Genomic DNA, 23,698 nt, shown 5'->3' with positions numbered 1-23,698 from the left:
GTTCCAACTTTGGGATGGGAAATTCCTGGAAATTTGGGATTAGAGTCTAGGATTTGAGGAAGGAAGGGATATCAGCTGGGCTTAATACCATAGAGACCACTACTCAAAAGCAGCCGTTTTCTGCAGGGAAACTGATCTCTGTAGTCTGGAGATGACTTGTAATTCCAGGAGATCTCCCACCTGGAGCTTGACAACCCTAGTTTAATGTGCCGTAAGGCTCTTTTGAGCATCAAGAAGACAAAAGTAATGACTGTTGGGAAATTGCACAACTTTAAGTGACAGCCCTGATAATTCTCATTGTCCAAAGTCAAGCAAAGATATTGCTGTTCCATGTGTAGGATCCTCTCGGACACTCTGACTTTGGTTTGTCCTGCTATAATTAACATCATAGGGTGTAAATGTGGTGGGAGTAGGATTGGTCCTCATCTTGCACAAGATAACAGTAGGTAATAGTGCTGCGGCTTCTTTAAGGCAAAGAATGGAGAGCGGTGGTTAGATTTACCACTGCTGGGAACTAAATCTCTGGAAGCTGCATTTTTTTCTCAGAATGCCTTGGGGGATGGTTACTAAATTTGGTTACTAGGCTTAAATAATGCAGCATGGCAGGGCCCAGTGGCTTTGAACATTGTCATATCCAGAAAATCCCATACTTGGTGGCTGAGATCTCCCTCTCCCTCTCTCTTCAGCTTCTACACAAGACTTTGAATCTGACAGGGAACATCATCCCAAATAATCAGCACTAGCTGAGATGAGAGCGAGCTGCAAAGTTCGGTTTCCTTCTCAGAGTGACCTCTCTCATTCCGACAGTGCCTTTCAGCATGGTCTCTAACCCACAACACACACAAAAATAGATTCATGCAAGAAATGTACTACAAAGATATAAATGTCACGTTGTCTCTAGGAACACATTTTCCTGGAGGCGCCTTTCTTTCTAGCTTTCTGTGCAGCAACATGGATAGGAGGGCAGAGCACCTGTAGCCCCAGCCCAGCTAGAGCTAGCACAATGTAGCAGGACCTGTCAAAGCAGCAAGCATCCACCCAGGAGTGCCATTGAAGCAGGGTTGTGAACTTCAGCTGGGGAAGTTCCTGGAGATTTTTTTTTTTGTGGGGGGGAGCCTGGAAAGGGCAGAGTTTGGGGGAGGGGAGGGACCTCAGTGGGTATGAGATTCCTCTGAAGCTGCCGTTTTCTCCAGGGGAACAGACCTCTGTACTTAGAGATCAGATGATGATGAAAAGGTATAAAGTAGCATCCACAATGGCTGTTCTTAAAGTATACCACTCTAATCGCAAGTGACTGTGGAGGACACTGGGCCACTCCTCTTCCACTCAGCATTTGGGATGAAGGAGTAGAAGAGCTGTGTATGTGCAGACTCCACAACTGGTTTAGGGGATGGGATTATACTCCCTTTTTTTGGTTTTTCAGATTTTTCTGCAAACCTGGAGAGGCCCTCATTTGCACAAGTACCTATTTTTTTTCTGTATGGCCCTGATCTGCAGATTTAGATATCTTCAGCTGAATGTTCAAATATACAAACAGGGATCCACAAGGAACTTGTGATGAGGGGCATCCCTTCCCCCACCTTTACTTCCTTCTTTCTCTTCCCTTTTATATCAATTTCCCCTCTATCTCTCCCCCTCCCCCGTCCTTCTCTGTCAGTCTCCCTCATCTCTCCTCCCACTGTCCTTCTTTCCTGATGTTCCCCCATATCTCCCCCCCCTAACTTGAATTCTGTTTGGGCCAACAAACCAACCACCCCTACCCTTAGCTTTACTTCCCATCTTTCCTTTCTCCCCTCTCCCTCACCCCCTCCCCAGCTAGTCTTACTTTCCCACATCACATCATCAGTACTCTGACCATCTCCCCCTATCTTCGGTGCTCTGCCCAGCCACCTCCCCCCATCCCAAGGGAGGATGGGCCAGCCTCTTCGCATGACTCCAGACATGGCTGGACTTAGACTGGCTGCTAGTGGGCTTGCAGCAAGGTGCAGACATGCACTGGGCTCAAGGGCTATTGTGTCAGTTCTGTGAACTGTGTTGGCACAGCAGTGACACCAGGAGCTGTGCTGGCCCAGGGACTGCAGCAGCAAAGCCAGAAGCGCTGCTGGGCTGGTGGGGGTGGGGCACAGCATCAACACCAGAAACTACAATTGCAAGAGTAACATGGAGGTCTGGGGGCATTGTCATCATCAGGTAACACACCTGCAGCATCTGCCCCTCACAGCAGAAGTGTTGTCTGCATGTGCACAGGCAACACTCCTCTTTAGGGGGATTGACACCTCCCCTTCAAATGTCCCCCCCCCCCCAATTTTCTGATTTTTCTGTGAACCTGGTTTACAAGGTTGTAGATAAATTTTTCTTCTGTGTAAATGGGCCTAATCCACTGATGGGCCTACACTGGATGCCGTTCTGCTGTATTTACTTCTCAGATTTGTTACTCAATTGAATATCCTTAATTAGAAACTCAGCCTTGTGTGTCTGATTGAGTTGGCTGCTGTGTGTGGATCCAGTTCAGACTGGGGCTGTGTGTGGGGACAGAGAGCTTTAATTCTTTCCCCCTGTGTAGCTTCCCCAGTTGAAACTGACATGTATAATCTAAAATTTAATAATCTCCTTCAGATCAGCTATGTGAAGATAAACTCACCACCTTCCCCAAGGCTGTGGCCAAAGCTGAAATATTATAATTTTATTCTACAATCAATTGATGTATACTCAAAGGTTCCCCTGGTGATTGCAACAGTCACACTCTATATCAGGTAACACTTGACAGCAAATTGAATTGACAACTTCCCAGATGAGATGCTGTTCCACAGCAAGGGAGGGGGGGGGGCGGGCTTGTGATGGCTCTTCAGCTTGGTTAGTCTGAAGATTTGCACTGTCAGAAGAACACATCAGTCCAGTTCTCATCTGCTCCCATGGCCCATCTACGGCTCCTAATCCATTTTTAGCAAGGCCAAGTAAATACATGGTAAACCCCCCTCTTGTCTTGGTGAGGTGGCCTATGAAATGTGGAAACTCACATGCCCTTTGATCAATAGAAATGCTCCCAGTAACCATTTCATCTTCCTAACTTTTAAATGTTTCATTTCCTAAGTTCAGCACTATTGCATTGGTTAGACTAGCATTGTAGCTTAGTTCTGTGCATGTTTGCTCAGAAGTAAGTGACGATGAGCTGATTGACACTTTGGTAAATCTCTTTAGAATTGAAGACTCCCAGGATTTATTTTATTTAAAGGAACAGGAGCATGTCCTCAAAAGATCAGGTCCCACCTCTGCAATGAGCTGTGCATTAGGGAGCCACTGTTTCTCTTTGCTATCTCTACAGTGGACAGAATTGTGGCTTACCTCATAGGCACTTGTAACAGCAAACATAGTCATGGTAGGTGTTCATTGAAAAAGAGACCATGGCTCAGAGGCAGATCCAGGGGTGCTGGATGATGAGGAAGACTAGAAGGACAAACTTCCAGAAATGGTGACCACTCTGCAGGAGTATGGAGCTCAAGTGACTTAGCAGCTATGCTTCACCTGGGTTCAATCTTTGGTACCTGTCTGAAGAAAAATATCCTGTTCCTTAAAGTGAGGCTTAATTAGATGTCATTTATCAGGTGATGCTATTTACCTCCATGCCATGAGAAGCCCCAGATCCTACTTCATCACATTAAGCCTCTGTCAAAGGGACAGAACATAGTTCTCCAGGCCTGCTGGTAACTATAACACCTCTAGTTAAAGCTTAGGCTGATAAAAATATTTTTATCTGAAACCTAGATAGACTCATCTAAAGCACCTTCTTATATCCTGTGAAATCTTATGAAAAGGAAAGACTCAGCTGTGCTTTTGGACAATTCAAATCCCTCTGATGTTTAACGAACCTCATACCTTCATAAACGAAGCTGTATTTAACAGTTAACAATGAATGTTGATCTTATTTCGATAAAAAGTCTATTGCTGCTTTCAGATCTATGAAAACAAGTAACACCTAATGTCACTGTAAGTCTGTTTTAGGTACCACACTTAGCATCTTTGCTACTATTAACCTACATTAGTAATATACCAGCATCATTTTAATGTTCCTTTGCTGCTCTCTGGAGGCAACAACCTTACTTTGATTTTTCTTAGTTTCTGGGTTTGTTTAAAAAGACTGATGCTGCCCCCTGCTGATCAGCCATCACTGGCTAAAACGTCTTGCTATACTCTCAAATTGGATTGCCATTTTTGCATTGGTCTCCCCTTGTTTCAGATTGTCTGGCAGAAAATGCTTCCAATATGAAAATAAATCCAGTTTGCCTTTGGAACTTATTTCTTCCATGAGGTCAGTCAAGAGTTATTTAGAAGAGACATCCTAGAGAAACAACCATGCAGTGTTAGAAGACAGAATGTAATTGGTTGCCTAGAGAGTAAGTAGATGTCATCTCATTGCCTTAAGAAAACAGACTTGTAAATTTGGAAAGCACATTTGAAGTATGTTTTATTTAATTTTTAAAAATATTTAGTTGTGTTTGTCTGTGTCCTTTAAAAAGTTTATATCTTTCTACCTAATCTTACATAGGTATGCACATGGCCCAGTCCGACATGGCTCGGCCTGACAAAGTCTCATTTATGTCAGATCTGGCCCTCATAACAAATGAGTTTGACACCCCTGCTGTATTGTATGGATAAGTGCACAGTGTTTGTAGTCCAATTCAGAAGACTTCATGAGATAGAGCATTCCCTCCACCCCCACCTTCATAGATTTGGTGGCAATAACCAGAGTTGGGGACTTTTTATGTGGTCATGTGCCAATTATGGAATGCCTGGTCTTCCCATATGCTCATCTATAGACATAAAAACGGTTTCATGTTGGCAAATCCCAGCAGCCTGATTCGTTGGGACTGGGTGGGACTGCACTTCATCAACTTTTGGCCCGTCAAACCATCAATCAAGAGTACTTGCATGCAATTGGTTGGGTCTGCTCCTTTCTCCTGCCCAAGTGGCTGTTGCTACCCAGCTAAAATAGTTTAAATTTATAGGAATTAGAGGGGGGGGAGGGATTTAATTATTTACTGAGATTCAATTAATTAGTGAGAATTAGTATTATTATTAGTAGTAGTAAATTGAAACCTTATAATTGCTACTAAAAATTGATATTTTGTTTAGCTAATTAATCAGTTGAGTGCATTGGGTAATTGATTTGCTTTGGAAATTGTGGATTGAATTTTTTTATTAATTGGCTATACTCAGGGATGAAACTAGTAGTAGGGATCAATTTAAATTGAGAAATTAGATTAGGTAATTAAGGTGCTGGCAATTAGATTAATATTTTGTAGAGTGAGCTATTTATTGTGGTGGCTACTAGATTGATGTAGACAATATAGGGGAGACCTATTGTGGACCTATCAGCAGATGCTAGCAGGGCCTTTTTGGGCCAAATAGAGCTGCATAGGGGAGGCCATGCTAGAGTCGGGGATTTCGGTCATAACTGGGCAGGGAAGGTACGACAGTGAACATAGGTTACAAAAACGAGGAGGGAATCGGAGATACGGAAATGCTCAGACTCCCTCCAACCTATGTCCCATCCCAAGGCATGCTGATTGTGGGGCTAGGGTGAACTACCCATCTCCTTCACTGGTGTTGATTAATGCCAGGTCCATTAATAATAAGACCGCTCTACTGCAGGACTTCATCGTAGAGCAGCAAGTGGACCTGGCATGTATGACGGAGACCTGGGTTCGGGAAGGAGAAACTGTCACCTTGAACCAGCTTACCCCATTTGGGTTTGCCGTCCTCCACCAGTCATGGACAAGTGGGCAGGGGGGAGGAGTTGCTGTGCTCATTCGAGACTGCTTTTCTTTCAGGGAACTCCCTGGCCCAAACATCACTGGCATAGAGTGCACTGGCCTGGTGTGGGAAGCCGAGGAGAGTGTGGCAATCTGGGTGGTATACTGACTGCCTAATGCATCACCAGAGAGCCTACCTGCCCTGCTAGACGCAGTGTCCGCCTGGGCATTGGACTTCCCCAGACTTTTAGTTTGGGGAGATTTCAATGTCCATGTTGATGATGTGGCGTCTTTGCAGGTGCAGGATCTGGTGTCATCCATGGAGACACTGGGACTCATCCAAGTTGTACTGGCCCCCACACACCAGGCCGGACACATGCTGGATCTGATCTTCGGGGCAGGGATATTGGTGGATCTGGTAACAGCAAATGCTGTTCCATGGTTAGACCACTAAGCTGTGAAAGTCCGACTGGACCTGCAACTCCAGCCCTGTTTAGGCAGTGAGCCAATTTATGCTCGCCTGTGGAGTCAAATGGACCCAGAGTGGTTTCAGGAGGCCCTGTGGGACCCGATGCCCCCTGGTGGGTTGTTAGATGAGCTAGTGGAGGACTGGCATACCCAGCTCTCCAATGCCATCGACAACATTGCCCCCCGGCACTCTCTTCGCTGTCATACCAAGACAGCTCCTTGGTATTCCTTGGACCTGCTAAGGATGAAAAGACCACTTAGGCGGGTAGAGTGAGTGTGGCGGCGTGCCCAAGATGAAGAGTCTAGAACTTCTTATAGAACGCTTATGAAAGTCTATGAGAAGGCTGTGAAGTCCGCTAAGAAGAATTTGTACACGGCCGCCATAGAGTCTGCGAAATCTTGACCAGCTCAGTTGTTTAGAGTGATTTGGTCTCTGACTACTTTGCCATTGAGCAAACAAAAAGACAGGGAATTGGATACTGTTACTGAGGCTTTTGTGACATATTTCACAGATAAAATCTTGACTCTCCACCAGGACCTCTTAGCCACAGTTGATGCAGTACATGAAGTGGAAGCCCCTTGGCCATCACATGGTCCAATATTGGACCAATTCAGTTGACTCTCATTGGAGGATGTAGACAGGGTCCTGACTGCAATGAAGCCTACTACCTACCCCCTGGACCCCTGCCCATCCTGGCTTGTGAAGGCTTGCCAGGATGACATCAGGGCTTCTCTAGGCGACATTTTCAACTTGTCCCTGACAAGCGGGACATTCCCAGATAAGTTAAAAGAGGAGGAAATTTGGCCACTTTTGAAAAAACCCTCACTGGACCCTATGGTTGTAGCCAACTACCGCCTAGTTTCAAATTTATCGTTCCTGGGAAAGGTAGTTGAGAAAGCGGTGGTGGAGCAGCTATAGGCTTTCCTAGATGAAACATTCGCTCTGGACCCATTCCAATCTGGTTTCTGCCTGGGCCATGGGATGGAGACGCCCTCACAGATGACCTAAGAAGACATCTGGACCAAGGTGGGTTTGTGCTGCTGATTCTTCTTGACCTATCAGCAGCGTTTGACATGGTTGATTATGACCCATTGACCCACTTCCTCGCCGTCACCAGAATACGGGGGACAGCCTTGCAATGGTTTTCCTCCTTTCTCTGGGGGCGGGGATAAAGGGTGAGGCTGGGTGAGCAAACCTCTATGTGGCACCCACTTATATGTGGAGTGCCGCAGGGAGCTATTCTCTTGCCCATATTATTTAGCATCTATATGCTCCCCCTTGCCCAGATTGCCCAAGGTTTTGGACTGGGTTGTCGCCAGTATGCTGATGACACCCAGCTCTATCTGTTGATGGATGGCAGAACACCTGCCCCTGAACACCTGTCCAAGGCATTAGAAGCCGTAGCGGGATGGCTACAGCAGAGCCGACTGAAGTTAAATCCAGCAAAGATGGAAGTCCTGTGCCTGAGTCGAGGGGGGGGAAGGTTTGTGTACCCAGCTCCCACCCTTGGATGACACAGTTTTAGTGCCAATCCAACAGGTGAAGAGCTTGGGAGTGATCCTGGATGCCTCGCTTTCCATGGAGGCCCAGGTCACGGCAGCTGCCAGGTCTGCCTTCCACCATCTATGGTAGATCAGGCAACTAGCACCATATCTCTCCCCTCAAGACTTGGCCACAGTGACTCATGCAATGGTCACATCCAGATTAGATTACTGTAACTCGCTCTAAGGAGGCTTGCCCTTGAAGCTGATCCGGAAACTACAGCGGGTGCAGAACGCGGTAGCTCGCCTGCTGACTGCATCACCTGTACGGGTGAGCATGCGGCCAGTGCTCTGTGGCCTGCACTGGCTGCCTATAGAGTGCAGGATCTGCTTCAAGGTTCTGACTTTCAAAGCCTTACACGGCCTGGAACCAGCATACCTGCGGGACCGTCTCTTCCTGTATATGCCCCGGAGGTTGCTTCGTTCGGCCTCCCAGGAAAGGCTGACTGTCCCCAGCCCAAAAGATGCCCATCTTGCCTCTACCAGGGCCAGGTCCTTTTCGGTCCTGGCCCCAACCTGGTGGAATCAGCTCCCTATAGAGATCCGGGCCCTACCTGGCTTACTAGCCTTTTGTAGGGCCTGTAAAACGGAGCTGTTCTGCCAGGTCTTCGGGTGAGGCAGTGGGCATCTGCCCACTAGATCGGTCAGCTTCCCCTACTGTATATCCTACTGCGCTGACTCGCTGCACTGTCCAGCTGCACCGTCTCATCAAAATTCTTCTGCCGAGCTATTTGTTTATGGAATAATTGTAATTGCTTTTATCAATATATGATTTTAATGTGATTTTATTTATGTTGTGTTCCGCCCCCGTGGGGGAATGGGTGGAATATAAATAAACTACTACTAATAATAGTAACAAAAAGCTGATTTTGTCAGTAAAATGTAACCAACCTTATATATGGCAGTTACTGGCTCTCCCTACTCTCCGCCATTGGCTGAGCCGCCTGTCGCACTAATTCACAGAGGAAACCTTCCTTCGATTGTTTGAGGGAGAAAGGAGGAGGGAGACAGCAGAGAAAGTCAGAGACAGACTGTTGGTCTGATAGGCTTCTGAGGCAGATCTCAATTGGGTCCAATGCTGATTGCTGCCAGACTGTTGGTCTAAAAGGTCTCATTAAAGGCCTCTGAGGCAGAACTCATTGGGCCCAGTGCTGAATACAGCTGCCAGTTCCAGATTGGTGAAAAATTCCTGGAGATTCTGTGGTGGAGTTTGAGGAGGGCATAGGGCTTCAGAGTAGGGTCTGTCAGACCCAGGTTCTTGCTGTGGAAGCTGACAGGGTGATTTCAGAACAGACTTCCAGCCTAACCCCCCTCACAGGGTTGTGAGAAGAGAATGATGCAAGTTGCTTTGGTTTTCCAACACACACACACTGTGGAGAAAGACAGCCTATGTAGAGGCTGCAGGGAGGGGGAAGGTGATGAAAAGCTGAAGTCAGAGTGGCAGATAAAGGGAAGGAAATAGGGTTGCCAACTCCAGGTTAGGATATTCCTGGATATTCAAGGGGCTGAGGCCTGGAGAGGGTGGGGTTTGAGGAGGAGCAGGACCTCAGACAGGTACAATGCCGTTTCCTCCTAGGGAACCATCATTGCCAATCTCCAGGTGAGGGCTGGAGGTCATTCAGAATTACAGATGGCAGAGATCAGCTCCCCTGGAGGTAGAGGAGGGAGTGAATGCCTTCAATTGGGTGAGCTGGAAGACAGCAAGGGGTGCACTCACCTGGAGCCTCCTTCTAGAGCCCATTGTATTTTTCTTTACAACAGGCCTTACTTCTAGAACATAAGAACATAAGAGAAGCCATGTTGGATCAGGTCAATAGCCCATCCAGTTCAACACTCTATGTAACACAGTGGCCAAAAAAACTAGGTGCCATCAGGGGGTCCATCAGTGCAGCCAGGACACTAGAAGCCCTCACACTGTTGTCATAAAACTTTTGAAAACATTCATGTAGGAAGATATAGCAAAATCACCAGTTTCTTTTTTTTTTTTTTTTAAAAATTCTTTGTAATTCCTCCTAACATTTCCTTTGAAAACCTCTTGGAAGCCATGGTGAGTGGTGAGCATGCCTTGATATCTGTCTTGATTTGGGCAAAATCATGCAACTTTACAACAGGTTTAAAATTGGGCACCTGGTGTTCTTCACATATGGAGTACTGAATAGATGTTGCCACTAGATGGTGCTTGAATCTTCCTTCAAGCATGGTCAGTGAAAAGTTTGTCACCTTAAACACAAACTGCCTTGCAGCTGCTTCATGTGATACAGTAGGCTGCTGAACTTCAGCTTTTCTTGCACATGAAAATGGGGGAAATGTGTCTATATATACCTTCAAGTTTATCTCTTAAAAAGAAAAAAGTGATTTCCATTAGAAATAACTCTGAAGAATAAAGCCTGTTTGTGATTGAGTCAGTTTCACCATTGCACTGATTTGTATGGGGAAGCAGCTGCCATCAGGAAGTGTGAAGACAGCCCTGCCATGGTAGTACCATTATTCTGGATCATTATTATTTCCATGACAACAATAAGGAAGAAGTTGTTCTATAGAAATGATCTTTGGCCCATAGCCCCATTAGCTCTCAGTTTGTGGAAGAGTGTGGTGTAATAGTTAGAGTGCAGAACCAAGGAGACTTGGGTTCCAATTCCCAGTCAGCAACAAAACTCACTGGATGATTATGAGCCAGTCATTTTCTCTCAGCATAACTACCTTATAGGGTTGTTGTGAAGATGATGGGAAGAGAAGAACCATGTATGTCTCCTTAAGTGTCTTGGAAGGAGATAAAAATGTAATGAGTTTATTTATTGAAGAGATGTGAGTAGAATCTGGCTGCAAGAAAGCCAGCTTGAAGTTAGAAAAATCGTGGTCGCTTTTGGTGTGTTTATGTGGTTTCCTGGGCAAAATAGGCTTGCAAGCTTTTGAACTTCACACTGTAGCTGTGTATTAACTACAGTTTGATGTGTTTTGAGTAGGAAAATCTGAAGAAAATGTTTCTGTTCCTTCGATGGAGGCTTAATGGAACATTCTTTACCAGGTTATTTAATTTGCCTCCATGTCATGAAAAGAGTCAGCTCCCCATTAAGCTTTTATTAAAAGACATTTTTATCTCCAGGCTGTTGGTAACTCCATTAGCAAGTGATGTATTTACATGCTGCAAAAGCCTTTGACTCCTAATTTATGTGGCTCACATTGCAGTTAAATGTACAAGAGAAGGCAAGGCCAGATTTTTGGGGTCAGCTGACAACCCTAGCAGAAAACAGTCAAAATTTCATCCATTATAAATTTATTAATGACTTTTACTTATACACTTCACTGCTGAGGACAGAGAACATTTTAGGATTAGTTAAAAAAAAACACATTCCCCAATCCTTTCTTTGTAGTAGAAAGGTGCCAAGGGAGAAGTCTTGGGTGTTTAATAGGCCCCCACGTGATTGCTTTAAAGTACATTTCGATGATTGCTTAAATCCAATATAAGCTGAATAGCTCCTGAAAGTCATTTTACAACAAATGTGCAAAAACAATTCCCTTCTGCTGCTTGTATTATAAAAGTGATTAGCAATCTTGCCAGAGATAAAGAATGGGTAAGTGCCTCTTGGAGGTGACATTATAAGCAGTACTGTGAAGCAGGACTGGTTCTGTGTTTCATTGGCCCTGGGCAGAGAGTGCCAGGGGGTCCTTCCCTTCTCTGGGGCCTCTGACTCACACCTGCCTGTATGCTCCTCCCCCTCCACCTAAGCCATCCGCTCTTCCCCCACCCACTTACTCATTTTCCAGTCCTCCCATTCTTTATACTTTTATTACATATATGCGCATCTTAGTCCCATCCACTTCCCTCCCTCAGAGGCAAGATTTTCCCTCCCTCCCTCTTTCTTTCCCTTTACTGACTGAGCCATCTTAGTAATGTATTTTCTTCTTTGCTGAAGAACTCTGGCTTTCCTACTCTGTCGTGGTATGATATTTTGGCTAATGGCTCAACCCATGAACTTGAGGGAAGGATCTGGAGCCCACTTTAACTTAGACCACAAGAAGATGAGCAGCAGGGAAGGAGAGTGTGTGGAGGGTGGTAGCAGTGGAGCACATTTCTTTGTGAGTTTTTCCCAATCAGCATAACCTTCTGAAGGGGTTGACAAAATTATGGCATGTACAGGAGGCTGCTGTCAAGACATAGATGGAACTTTTTACCATATGTGCTGGACTTGTAAAAAAGCAAAAAAGAAATCGAAGGGACATACATGGGAAAATGCAGAATATATTAAAGTTCAACTTTTCTAGCTAACACATGTTACTAGGAATATTGCCAACTAGGGTTCCCAAGCCCTCCCTGGCCACCAGTGGGGGTTTAAGGTTGCCATATCCAGGTTGGGAAGCTCCTAGAGATTTAGGGATGTAGCCTGAGAGGACAGGGAACTCAGTGGAATATAATGCCATTGAGTCAACCCTCCAAAGCATCCATTTTCTCCAGGGGAACTGATCTCTGTAGTTTGGAGATGAGCTATAATTCCAGAGGATCCCCAGGTCCCACCTGGAGGCTGGCATTCCTACAAATAACCTAGTGAAAATAGCCATTGCTTTTTGCCAGCTCAAGAGAGGACTTCCAGAGACAGGGTCTGTCAGTGGAACTCAGACAGCCGAGGCTGGAATAATAAGGGATACTGTGAACTTTGGACTCAACATGAGTAGCTGGTGAACATGATGCTTTCCATATATGTGCCCTGAGCCTCACATTGCCTTCTGTCACCTGTCTCCAACTTCATCAGGGCACCGAACAGTAGCTGTGATTGCTAACTTTAATTCTTGTATGATTTGTTGCCTTTCATTCCATGTCTTGTGAGCCGCCCTGAGCCTGCCTTGGCAGGGAAGGCGGGATATAAATAAAAGCCTATTATTATTATTAAAACTCCTGTTGGGAGTTTCTTCAAGCTTTCCTTTTACTGCTGTTGTGAAGGGTTAGGGGACTCTCATTTCCAAGGAGGAATACAGGCCTATTTGTTCTGAATTCCCAGGAATAATTTTTTTCCTTTGCCTTATACAAGTAAATGAATGATGAAAACAACTAGCAGCAGCAGCTTCTGGTCCACTTGGTTTCACTCCATCAAGGAAAGGAAGAGAACACTCTCTGCTGCAAGCATACACATGGACAAATATGTATCTGCCCTTTTACATACAAACAGTTCCAGAATTGCACTAGGGATGGTGGTGGGAAGTTGTTACTTGTCATTAGCTGTTGGGCACTATCCAGCTGGCAATCCTGAAAGTTATAACCAGGCTTACACAACTTACTTAAAAGGTATGGCTCGGTGGTAGAGCATCTCCTTTGCATGCAGATGGTTCCAGGTTCATGGCATCTCCAGTAAAAAGGATCAGACAGTAGGGAATAAGAAAAATCATGAAACACTGGAGAGCCATTGACCAGTGAGGATAGATAATAGTGACCTTGACAGTCAAGACCAATGTAGAGTTGCCATGTCCGGCTCAGGAAATATCTGGGGACTTTGGAGGTGGAGCCGAAAGTAAGGTTGCGACAAGCACAATTGAACTCCAAAGGGAATTGCATTTAAAGGGACTATGTTACTTTTAAATATCTTCCTTCCATTTGAAACAATGGAGGATGGGGGAACCTTCCCCTGGGACTCATAGAATTGAACCGTCTGGTCCAATCTTTTTGAAACATGTTTTTTTTTTAAAGGAGAGGCACCATGTGCTATGCTTAAAATTTGGGGCCTCTGCCTCAAAAAAACAGTCCCCCTAGAGCACCAAATATCCACAGATTGATTCTCCATTATACTTTATGGAGACCAGTCTCCACATAGGGTATACTGGAATGCCCAGAGGACATGTCCCCCCCCCCCGCTTTTTGCTAACTCTAAAGTGGGGGGAGAGCCTCCAAACCAGGGGATCCCCTGCCCCCAACTGGATTGGCAACCCTAGCAATGGCTTGATATAGTATAAGGCAGTTTCATGCATTCCACAGCACCAGAGGTGAGTGTGTTGGCTTTTCCCGAAGACAGCTTGTTGTGCTACAAAAACTGAACTAGAGACAGTGCTGGAAGAAAGGGGGGGGGGGGAGAGAGAGAGGCAACCAGGATGCAAAACAGCAATTTGCTCAATTTGTTAATTTTACTGCATATTGCTGTTTTGTTGCTTTCGCATGCTCATGCTACTCAGACCAAAGGGTTTGCTCAATTTGTTAATTTTACTATTCTGTCATTGTACCATTTTACATTCTAAACCACTGCCTACGAGATAATTTTACTTCACTGTTATTGGTTCTTAAATCTGTACCATGTTGCATTCTGGGCCACTGCCTACCAGCTATGTATGGCTCTGCTCAGCTATGTATGGCTTTGCTCACTCTGCTGGATTCCTCATCTGATGAAGTCTGCTTAAGAGCACACGAAAGCTTACCTTCTAAATAAAAATTGGTTGGTCTTAAAGGTGCACCTTGACTCCTGCTTTGTTCAACTGCTTCAGACCAACATGGCTGCCTGCTTGCATCAATCCCACAAGTTAGGTTAGCCATTTTGAGAACGATATGAGTGGGGATTTCAGTTTGACATACTAACCATTACAACCAGGGCTTTTCTTCTTTTTTTTGAGCAGGAACGCACAGGAGTGAAATTCTGGCTGGTTTGGGGGTCTCATCTTAATGAGATCTTGCCTGTGGGTTTATTATTTTAGGGGTTGATTCTACACAAGGTTATTTGGAAGTCCCACAAAATTCTATGGAGCTTACTCTTCAGTAGGTAACCTTGTGTTGGATCACACAGCCCTACATTTGTACCACCCTGACACCAGCTTTTGCCTTGTATTGGCAGGGACAGGTCAGGATGCAAATGTCTGTTGGTGCAAAGGCTGCAAACTTTGGCATCACACAAAACACTTCTACAGGCAGAACAGGAAATGGAAAATTCCTTGCTATACTTAAGCAAGGCTACTTATTAATGCAATTAAATCAAGTCACTTCATGTAGATCAAAGTCTGTTAAAACATTTGGCACATGGAACACACATAGAGCAATTCATTGACTGGGAAAGGAGATTGCTAGTGATGTTGTAATGAACAAAAAAGTTTTTAAAAAAGCATTCCATCTATGAAAGGTTATGAATTTTTATTCCCGAAACAGAGTACATTTCATCTGTCAGTCATTCCATTTGGCATATATTCTGTCAGTCACTGTGGTGAAAAAAAAGGCAGGAGTGGCAATGGCAGACCACTGTAAAAGAACCAGCTGAAATATGAGGTAATAAAGATGATCTGAAGAGGCAATGGTGGTGTCATTATTAAACTGTTGCTTCTGCGCAGTTAATCTAATCCGCCCCTAAAACAGCGATGTTAACTGGGGACAGCCCTGTTAAAATCTATCTTCTACCAGTATGTCTCTGCTAGCCTCATCTACCTCACAGGGTTGTTGTGGGTAAGAGGAGGAACAAAACCCCACACATTCGGCTTTTAACTCCTGAGAGGAAGTTCGAAGCAGACAAAAATGTAGCCGACAGCTGCTTCAGTCTGAAGGTCCGATGTATGTTGGGGGACGGGACAGACAATCCGGTTTAAGGAGCTGCAGCAGGTCGGAAATCTAGCCTTTCTGGATCCACCACCTTTTTTGGGGTGGGGGGGGGAATGGCGAGAGTTAGGGAGCACCCTGCTCTCCCTTTAAATGGAAGCCCTGCCCACTGAAATTGACACAGTCCTCCTTGGCTGGCCAATCGGAGTCTTGGCTGCGTGTTCTGTTTGTTACGAGTTTCACATTGCGAGAAGGCTGGAGAAGGGAGAGCGTGTGCGAGTGAGAGAAGGGAGGAGTGTGGCAGAGCCGGGGGGGGGGGGGGAGGGGGAGGAAGGGAGGGAAGGGGGCGACTAACCGACCGACCGACAGACCAACCAACCAACCAAGAAATCAGCGCGAGGGCTATGCCTGTGAGCAATGGGGAGGAGCGGGGCAGGGGTGGCATAAAAGTTGGAGCCGCGCTCTGGGTCTCCCTTCCTTTTGGAAAGCTTTCCCATCTTTTCGTGAACTGTTCTCGACCGGTGCCTTCTGTCCCCTTACAGAAGAGAGTTCTGTCAGCTGTTATCGTAGCTTCCTCTGTAGTTTATAAAAGCAATTTTTTGCTCTCTGATTAAAAGTTTAAAAGGAGGATTTTTTAAAAAAAACAAAAAACAAACATATTGTAGGAACTATAGAGGAGGTGGATTGAATTTCTGTATAGCTTGGCTCTCTCCAGCTGAAAGCTGGATGTGCACCTACGGTTGCTGAATGCAAGCGATTCTGAACTTCTCCAAGCGTGGCAGTAGCAGCTATCATAGATGTGGATGTGTGCTTAACTCTTTCCTGGCTCCCTTGATTTGTACCATGCTCAAGATCCTTACCAAGAAGCTCAGGAATCAGAGTTTGAATGAAATCCAGCCTTTCAAATTAAAGGTAAGGGAAGCCTCCCAGCCCCCCACCCCACCCTGCCCTTTAGCACTGTAATCCTTGCAATAAGGATCCAGTGGGTGCTAATACAGTAAGGCTTGTAACTTTCCACTTGCATCCTTTTCATTGTGTGAGTTGAATTTGTGCAGGTCTGTATTCGATCAGGCCTGTTTCTTTGCCAGGTTGCTTTTGTTGAAGAAGGCCTAGTTTTGTTTGGGCAGCCCAATCCTCACAGTGTATTTAGTCATGAACTGCATGAAACTATGCATTCTAACTTCTTTTTTGAGATTGAGATGGATCTTTGGATGGATGTGTGCATGTGAAAATAATGTACTAGGAAGCTGGCTTAAACAATACCTAGAACAAACCACTACCAACTATTCAGCAGACCAAAAGTTGTAGGTAATAGCTGCCCTTTGCTTAGAAGTAAATGCCTTTGGAGTGGGATTTACTTCCTGCAGTCTTATGTCCTCTTACTTAGGAGTAGGCCCTGTTGAACTTGGTGGGGCTGGTTTTCAAGTGTGCACTTGTGTATGTGTAACTGTTGTGAACATCGTAGCTGAATTTAAACTCAATTAGAGGTTTCCTTGTTGCCATCTGGATTTTGTCAGCTATCGTTTTTTACAAAAGATACAGGCTCCAGATGTTTCAAGGCACAAATGGCCAGCACTTCCCCCACACCTGAACAGTAAACATGGAGTGGGGGACAAGATGAACGATATCATAGTGCATTAGTCAGAGCCCCACCCCCCTTGACATCATCGTCAGTCCAGAGTACTCTCTGATATCAAGGAATCCATGTGGAAGCACAAAAAGTTGTTATCCTGAGCGGAGGTGATCACTGATTGTGACCATTTTGTAGAGTGAAGACCAACAAACATTTCTTCCTGCCTAAGCTTTTGGAAGTCATTGCTCACTTCATCAGACACATGTATGAAGTGTTCATCTATTAGGCAGATGTATATCGACTCAGAGCTGCAGATGGAAAAGGGGTGGAGATGTTACAGAATTGGTTTATAGCATTATCCATTTGAAATCAGTTATCAGACTACTAGAAGTAGATGAGGAGGAAGGAAGGGCAGGAAGAAGGGTAACGAACAGAAGGTAGGATTTTTATGTTTGCATATAGTAGCTTTGATCTTCTAAGAGCAAGAACAGAATCTACTTGAGAGACTGATGGTTCTCTGCCCTGGTTCTTCAGTTAATTTCTTGGTTAAAGAAATTTGTATGAGCAAATCTCTCTACACAGCTGGCTGTGAATGGCTAGTTCATTTATGGGTAATACCAACTTCCTTCACTTACCATATACAGGCCTGCAGCCTTGAAATGTTATAATAAGCACAGTTTTGAAATCTTTGGTGCAACATCAGGTTGGAAAACATTTGGGCAGAATTTGACCCCATTTTAGTAGCTGTTAATAATACTTAATTATATTGCTTGATACAATTGGGAGTCTTGAGACCCATATATTTATCCTACCCACAAGACTCTGCATGTATTTATCCTACCCATCAAGACCCATATATTTTCCTAGTGGAACAAATAGCTGCTATGCAGGAGCATTTCAAGGCAAACAGTAAGGGGGGGGGCTTCACCTTCTCCCTCACACAGTGGTCTCAGGGCAGATCAAGCCCCCAGATGCCTACTGATGTTGGTTTTTGAATCTGCTAGGGAATGCCATTCTTGGAATGGAAGACTATTCATAGAACTTCCAGTATCCTGTCAGGTTCTGCCCCAGGAAACAGTGTGGTGAGTACACTAATGAAGATGGGAGCACACTCAAAGCTCAGTTGCTGGCAAAATAAAGAGAATGCAGTTGGAAAAAACTTGCTGACCCCTGGCCCTTCCACCTGTGTTTCTAAGTACACGCTGATTTGATGGTCTTCTGTTATATAAAAGAAAGTTATTGTCAAGCATCGATATTTCGCAATAATCAAGCTTTTGTTCTTTAATCAAAAGTTGCTTTATTGTTAAAACTCCATAGCTTGGCCAAGGGCGGACTCCTTGGAAGTAATGACATACATAGCATTGCATAGTAACTTATAGGCATGCTTCAAAGGGAAAGGTTACAGATAACTTCAAAAGGATAACATAAAGATGCAAATTGAGTTGAGGGTTCAAAGGCTGCTCACGTATCTTTTTATGACTAAGGAATGCCAGCTAATAAAAACATTTCCTTTCTCACACATTCTCTGGGAACTGATAAGACCTGGCTGCGTGAATATGGGGGAGAGGCACTCTACACCGTTAGCACAAGGTTACTCTAAACATCCTGGGTCCAGATGGATTTATTATGCACCCTTTGGTTAGAAAGAGAAAGTAGGGGGGAAGGTGGGGAGAGAGCATGAAGAGTGTTCTGCTTTGTATCTGGCTTGTCTGCGGAACACCATTAGAAATAGCATATAGAAATGGCATGCTTGACATACTGCCCCCCCCAAAGACCCTTGTCGGGGTTTGGAAGGATGCTCCTTATAAAATCTCTTTATTAAATCTGGGGCTCTGACATTTGAATTTTCTACCCACTTGTCATGGGCTATTGAAAAATACTTCCATCTGATCAGAAAATACAAAACACCCCGTTTTAGCTTTGCATCTAAAATCTCTTTCACTTCATGATGACTCTGATCTCCAATTGGAATAGGTTCTGGAGCTTGGGGTTGAGGGTGCCAAGACTTAGCTCCAGGATCTCGCCAGAGTAGACTGCAATGAAAGATAGGGTGTATTTTACTAAACAACTTGGATAATTCAAGTTCCACAGTCACTTTATTAATTACTCTTTATACGAAACGGTCCCAAGAATTTATATGCGAGTTTCTTAGACGGTTGTGGTAATGGTAGGTTTTTGGTAGACAAGAATACAGTCTCTCCTACTTTAAAGTCCCAAACAGGAATATGGCTTTTATCATAATGTTTCTTGCATGTTTCTTTGGCCGCTTCCAGATTTTCTTGAATAACTTCCCAAACTTTTCCCAATTTCCCCCACCATTGTTCAAAACATTGTAGTACTTTGGGTACTACTCCCTCTGGCAGTAGTGGGAAAGGTTTCCCTTCATAACCATTCACTGCCAAGAATGGAGAAATCTTTGCGGGGCTATGCACACTGTTATTGTATCCATATTCTGCAAACGGCAGGAGTTCTGCCCAATTCGACTGTTGATAGTTCACAAAGCACCTTAAGTATTGTTCTAGTAGGGCATTTATCCTCTCTGTCTGACCGTCCGTTTGAGGATGGTAAACTGAGCTCAATCCCTGTTCAATCCCAGTTAGTTTACAGAACTCCTGCCCGAAGTTGGCAATGAACTGAGAGCCTTTGTCACTAATTACCTTGTCCGGGAACGAGTGTAGTTTAACCACATGTTGGAAGAACAATTGTGCTAACTTTTTAGCAGTAGGAATTTGAGTGTAAGGGATGAAATGAGCTTGTTTCAAAAAAGTGTCTACTATCACTGAAATTACAGTTTTCCCTTGCGACACTGGTAACTCCACTATAAAATCCATTAAAACAGCCGACCATGGTCTGGTAACTGTCTCCAAAGGTTGCAATAATCCGGGGGGCTTTCCCCACCTTCTTTTCGCCATTATGTATATCGGACAAGAAGCAACATAATTGGAGATGTCCCTTTTCATGAACAGCTACCAAAATTGCCGGTTAACTAAGTGTAGTGTTTTAATGTATCCGAAGTGCCCTGAAAGTTTGTTGTTGTGACAAAACTGTAGCACTTCTTTGCGAAGGCTTTCTGGCACATATAATTTACCATCCTTGTACCAAAAGCCCCCTTCACCTTTCTTTACTCCCTCTGGTTTGGCTTCTCCCTCTTTTTCAACTTCAGTGATTAATCTTTCTCCCCCCAATTTTTCTTCCAGTTTTTCGAGCTTGGCCTTAGAGCAGGTGATTACTGCCCCTCCTACGTGACTTGGGGGGGGATGATGGAGTCGATCATTTCCTCCCTCTGACTGTTATGTTGAGGGAGTCTAGGTAGCGCGTCAGCCAAAAAGTTTTTGGAGCCGGGAATGTGTTTTAGGGCAAAGTCAAATTTAGCAAAGAAGCCTGCCCACTGAATTTGTTTTTCCGTTAACTTCCTTCGTCCTGTGAGGGCTTCCAGATTTTTGTGATCTGTCCAAATTTCGAATGGGACCTTTGCCCCCTCTAACCATGATCGCCAAGTTTTTAACGCGAAGGTTACTGCAAAAGCCTTTTTGTCCCACCCCGACCAATTTCTCTGTTCATGAGTGAATTTCTTGGATATGTATGCACAGGGTTTTAATGCCCCCCTCCTCATCAGGTTGCATCACAATTGCCCCCACAGCAACATCGCTGGCATCACATTGTACCACGAAGGACTTTAACTTATTGGGGTGAATTAAAATAGGTTCGCTAGTGAATAGTCTTTTCAATTTATTGAACTCCTCTTGGCATCTGGTTGTCCATTTTAGCTTAGCCCCTGGCCGTTCTGCCTCTGGGCCCTTCCCTTTCATTTTCAGGAGATCCGTTAAGGGAAGCATGGTGTGTGCGAACCCCTGTATAAAATTACAATAAAAATTTGCGAATCCGATGAAAGATTGGAGCTATCTACGTGTTCTTGGGGGTTCCCAATCTATTATGGCTTGTATTTTAGTCGGATCCATTGCTAGCCCCTTCCCAGACACTTGGTATCCTAAGTAGTCCAATTCTGTTTTATGGAACTCACGCTTGGACAATTTGGCATACAGTTGATTTTCATAGAGGGTTTTCAGAACTTCTCTGACTAATTTCACATGAGATTGTGTGTTTTGAGAATAAATAATTATATCATCTAGGTACACTACTACCCCTTTGTACAGGTACTTGCGCAGAACTTCATTTATAAACTTCATAAGCACTCCAGGGGCTCCTTGCAGCCCAAATGGCATGACTAGATATTCAGATTGTCCCATAGGTGTATTAAGCGCTGTCTTCCATTCATCTCCCTCTTTTATGCGCACCTGGAAGTAGGCATCTCGTAAGTCTAACTTTGTGAAAATTTCCCCTTCTGATACTAAGTCCTTTATCAATGGTATGGGGTATGCTTTGGAAGTGGAAATCGTATTAATCTCCCTAAAATCTGTGCAAAGCCAAAGCCCTCCATCCTTCTTTTTCCGAAACAGTACGGGGGTAGCGTGGGGTGTAGTAGCGGGTCTTATGAAACCTCTTTTTAAATTTTTATCCAAAAATTTTCGCAATTCGGCTTTCTCAGCCCACCCCATCGAATACAGTTTAGCTTTCGGGAGTTCCTGTCCCAGGATTAATTCAATGGTACAGTCAGTATTTCTATTGAGGGGGGAGTTAATTGGCTTCCTCTTCACTAAATACTTGTTTTAAATCTCTGTATTCCTTAGGGATTGATTTTACTTCTTACAAGGTTAAACATAGTTTCTCATTTCTAGGGGGTGGTCCTAGACCCCAGTCCCCGTTCCAGTGGTGGTGTTCACACCTTTTGTCTTTAAAGTCTATGATCTGGTCTCCCCACTTTATGTTGGGTTCATGTTTGGCTAGCCATCCCACCCCTAGCACAATGTCAAAGGACGAGGAGGGAGCTATCACAAATATCTCAGTATCCCAATGATCTTCTATTCCCATGGGTACTTCTTGGGTTTGCTCGGTGCAGGGCTCTCCTTTCATTATAGTTCCATCCATTTGCTCAAACTGTATGGGGTGAGGTAATGGACTCTTAGGGAGCCCCAGAGCTTCCACTAACTTGGGTGTGATTATGTCTCTAGTACATCCCGAGTCGAGGAGGGCTCGGGCGTGAATGAATCTCTTTAGTTTATGATTTAGTAAGGTCAAAGGGATGAAAAATAAAGTTCCAGCTATTCTCACCCTCAGTGGTTCCGTTAATTCCACAACCTGCTGCTCGGCACCTCTCAGTGCAGGTCGTCCCTGTTTCCCACCGGCTCGTCATCCCATGATGTCTCACTCAGCTCATCCATGACAATAATTTCCTCCCCTAGAGGGGTCGCAGTCGTGATGCTCCCCTTCATCGATTCCTTCAACCGACCTTCTGTCTTCTTCACCTTGGGTGTGCCGGGTTTCGGAGTAAGGGGGGGGGGGCTCAAGGTCGTTCCGGGCAGTTGGCAGCCAAGTGGTTTAAGTCACCACACCAAAAGCAGCATCAGGGGGTAGTTGGTTCAGTAGCTCCCCCAGTTTGGCTGGCCTTCTTCCCATCTGGTTTCACCCCCGACCGAGACTCACATCCCCCCTTTCTCCCTTGCTGCTGTCGACATTGTAGGGCCACTCGCTTCATGTTTCTACTTCACCTGCTAGTTGCACCCACCCTACCAACATAGTAGGGCGGACTTGTTGAAGGGCCCGATCCAGTACGCTTGCATTCAAGCCCCGCTGGGATTGCTCTATTTTCATTTGTTCGTTCCACCCCCGGATTTTGGCCGTATTGGCCTGGAACTCAGCAGCATACTCACACACGGTTTTGGATCCTTGTTGCAGGTCCCTCAAGGCGGTGAAGGTTCTCATTTCTTTCAGGGGATCTTCGTACTGGGTCAGTAGAGCTTGAAGGATTGCGACCACGGCATCTAGCTCCGGGCTTCTGGTCTCGTATAAACTCATGTACCATCTCTTTGCCACTCCTTTCAGTTTCAACCCCAGATAATCCACACTGCTGAATTCGTCAGGGAAGGTATTTCCCCAATAATGCATGAAGCTATTCGCTTGAATTGAGAAGTACTCCACCTTTTCGGGATCCCCGTCGAAGGTGGCATCCAGGTCTCGTCCTCTCCTCTTATGAGTAGTAAAGGAGGTGGAGGTAGAGGCTGTTGCCTTACCAGAGGGGGTATTGGTCCTCCTCTTGGATCTGGCGGCTGCAGCAATTGCTTCCTCATTTCTTGGGCCATGAAGGTAGCATTAGCTTGCATCTCATCTCTCAGCCCTTTGGCCATCTTTGCCATCTCGGTTCTCACCGTTTGGAGGAATTCCCAGGTGTCGAGATCTGGCTCTTCCTCCTCGTCATCTGGGCATGGCCGTTCTCTGTCTCCCCCTTCCTCTTCGTCCGGGCATGGTCGCCCTCGATCATCCCAGCCATCTCTCCCGCTCGCCTCCGAAGGGCTCTAGTCGCTTTCCTCCCCTGCTCTCGAGCGCAGAGAAGGTAGTGCCAGGATTGCTTCTCTCCGAGTTGGTGCTTCGTCCATCAATGAGGTGGACGTTTGGGGGACCCACACTTTAGGGGTGATAAACAGCTGCTGGATGTGCAGGGGAGATCCTCTCCCTGTAACTCTCCGAGCGTCGATGATGTGCCACGGAGGTCTTTGCACCCTGGCACCGTCTCCTCTCAGCTCACCTCGTGGTCTCACTGGAGTTATGGGGAGTTTTCTGTTATCTGGAGTTCTCTCCGCCATACAGTCAGAAAGTTCCAATTTGATTACGTCCCCAAGTAAGATTACTTGCAAAATGTCAAGCATCGATATTTCACAATAATCAAGCTTTTGTTCTTTAATCAAAAGTTGCTTTATTGTTAAAACTCCATAGCTTGTCCAAGGACAAGAACAGCATTAGAAATAGCATATAGAA

At 45.1% G+C, this 23,698-nt stretch overlaps 1 protein-coding gene across 1 annotated transcript in view; it reads left to right on the top strand.

Annotated features, from left to right (window-relative positions):
• Positions 1–15,713: 15,713 nt before the first annotated feature.
• The window catches only part of LOC132576193 (uncharacterized), a 120,209-nt gene continuing 112,224 nt past the window's right edge, over positions 15,714–23,698 (top strand). Inside the window, exon 1 of the mRNA XM_060245135.1 lies at positions 15,714–16,167. Within this exon, the coding sequence (XP_060101118.1) occupies positions 16,003–16,167 (165 nt within the window). The 5' untranslated portion in view covers positions 15,714–16,002. The remainder of the gene's footprint in view (positions 16,168–23,698) is intronic.

The sequence above is a fragment of the Heteronotia binoei genome, chromosome 1 (genome assembly GCF_032191835.1).
Source record: "Heteronotia binoei isolate CCM8104 ecotype False Entrance Well chromosome 1, APGP_CSIRO_Hbin_v1, whole genome shotgun sequence".
Classification (NCBI taxonomy): Eukaryota; Metazoa; Chordata; class Lepidosauria; order Squamata; family Gekkonidae; genus Heteronotia; species Heteronotia binoei.
Note: the sequence above shows the minus strand (reverse complement) of the source record. Positions and strands in the feature narration are given on the sequence as shown.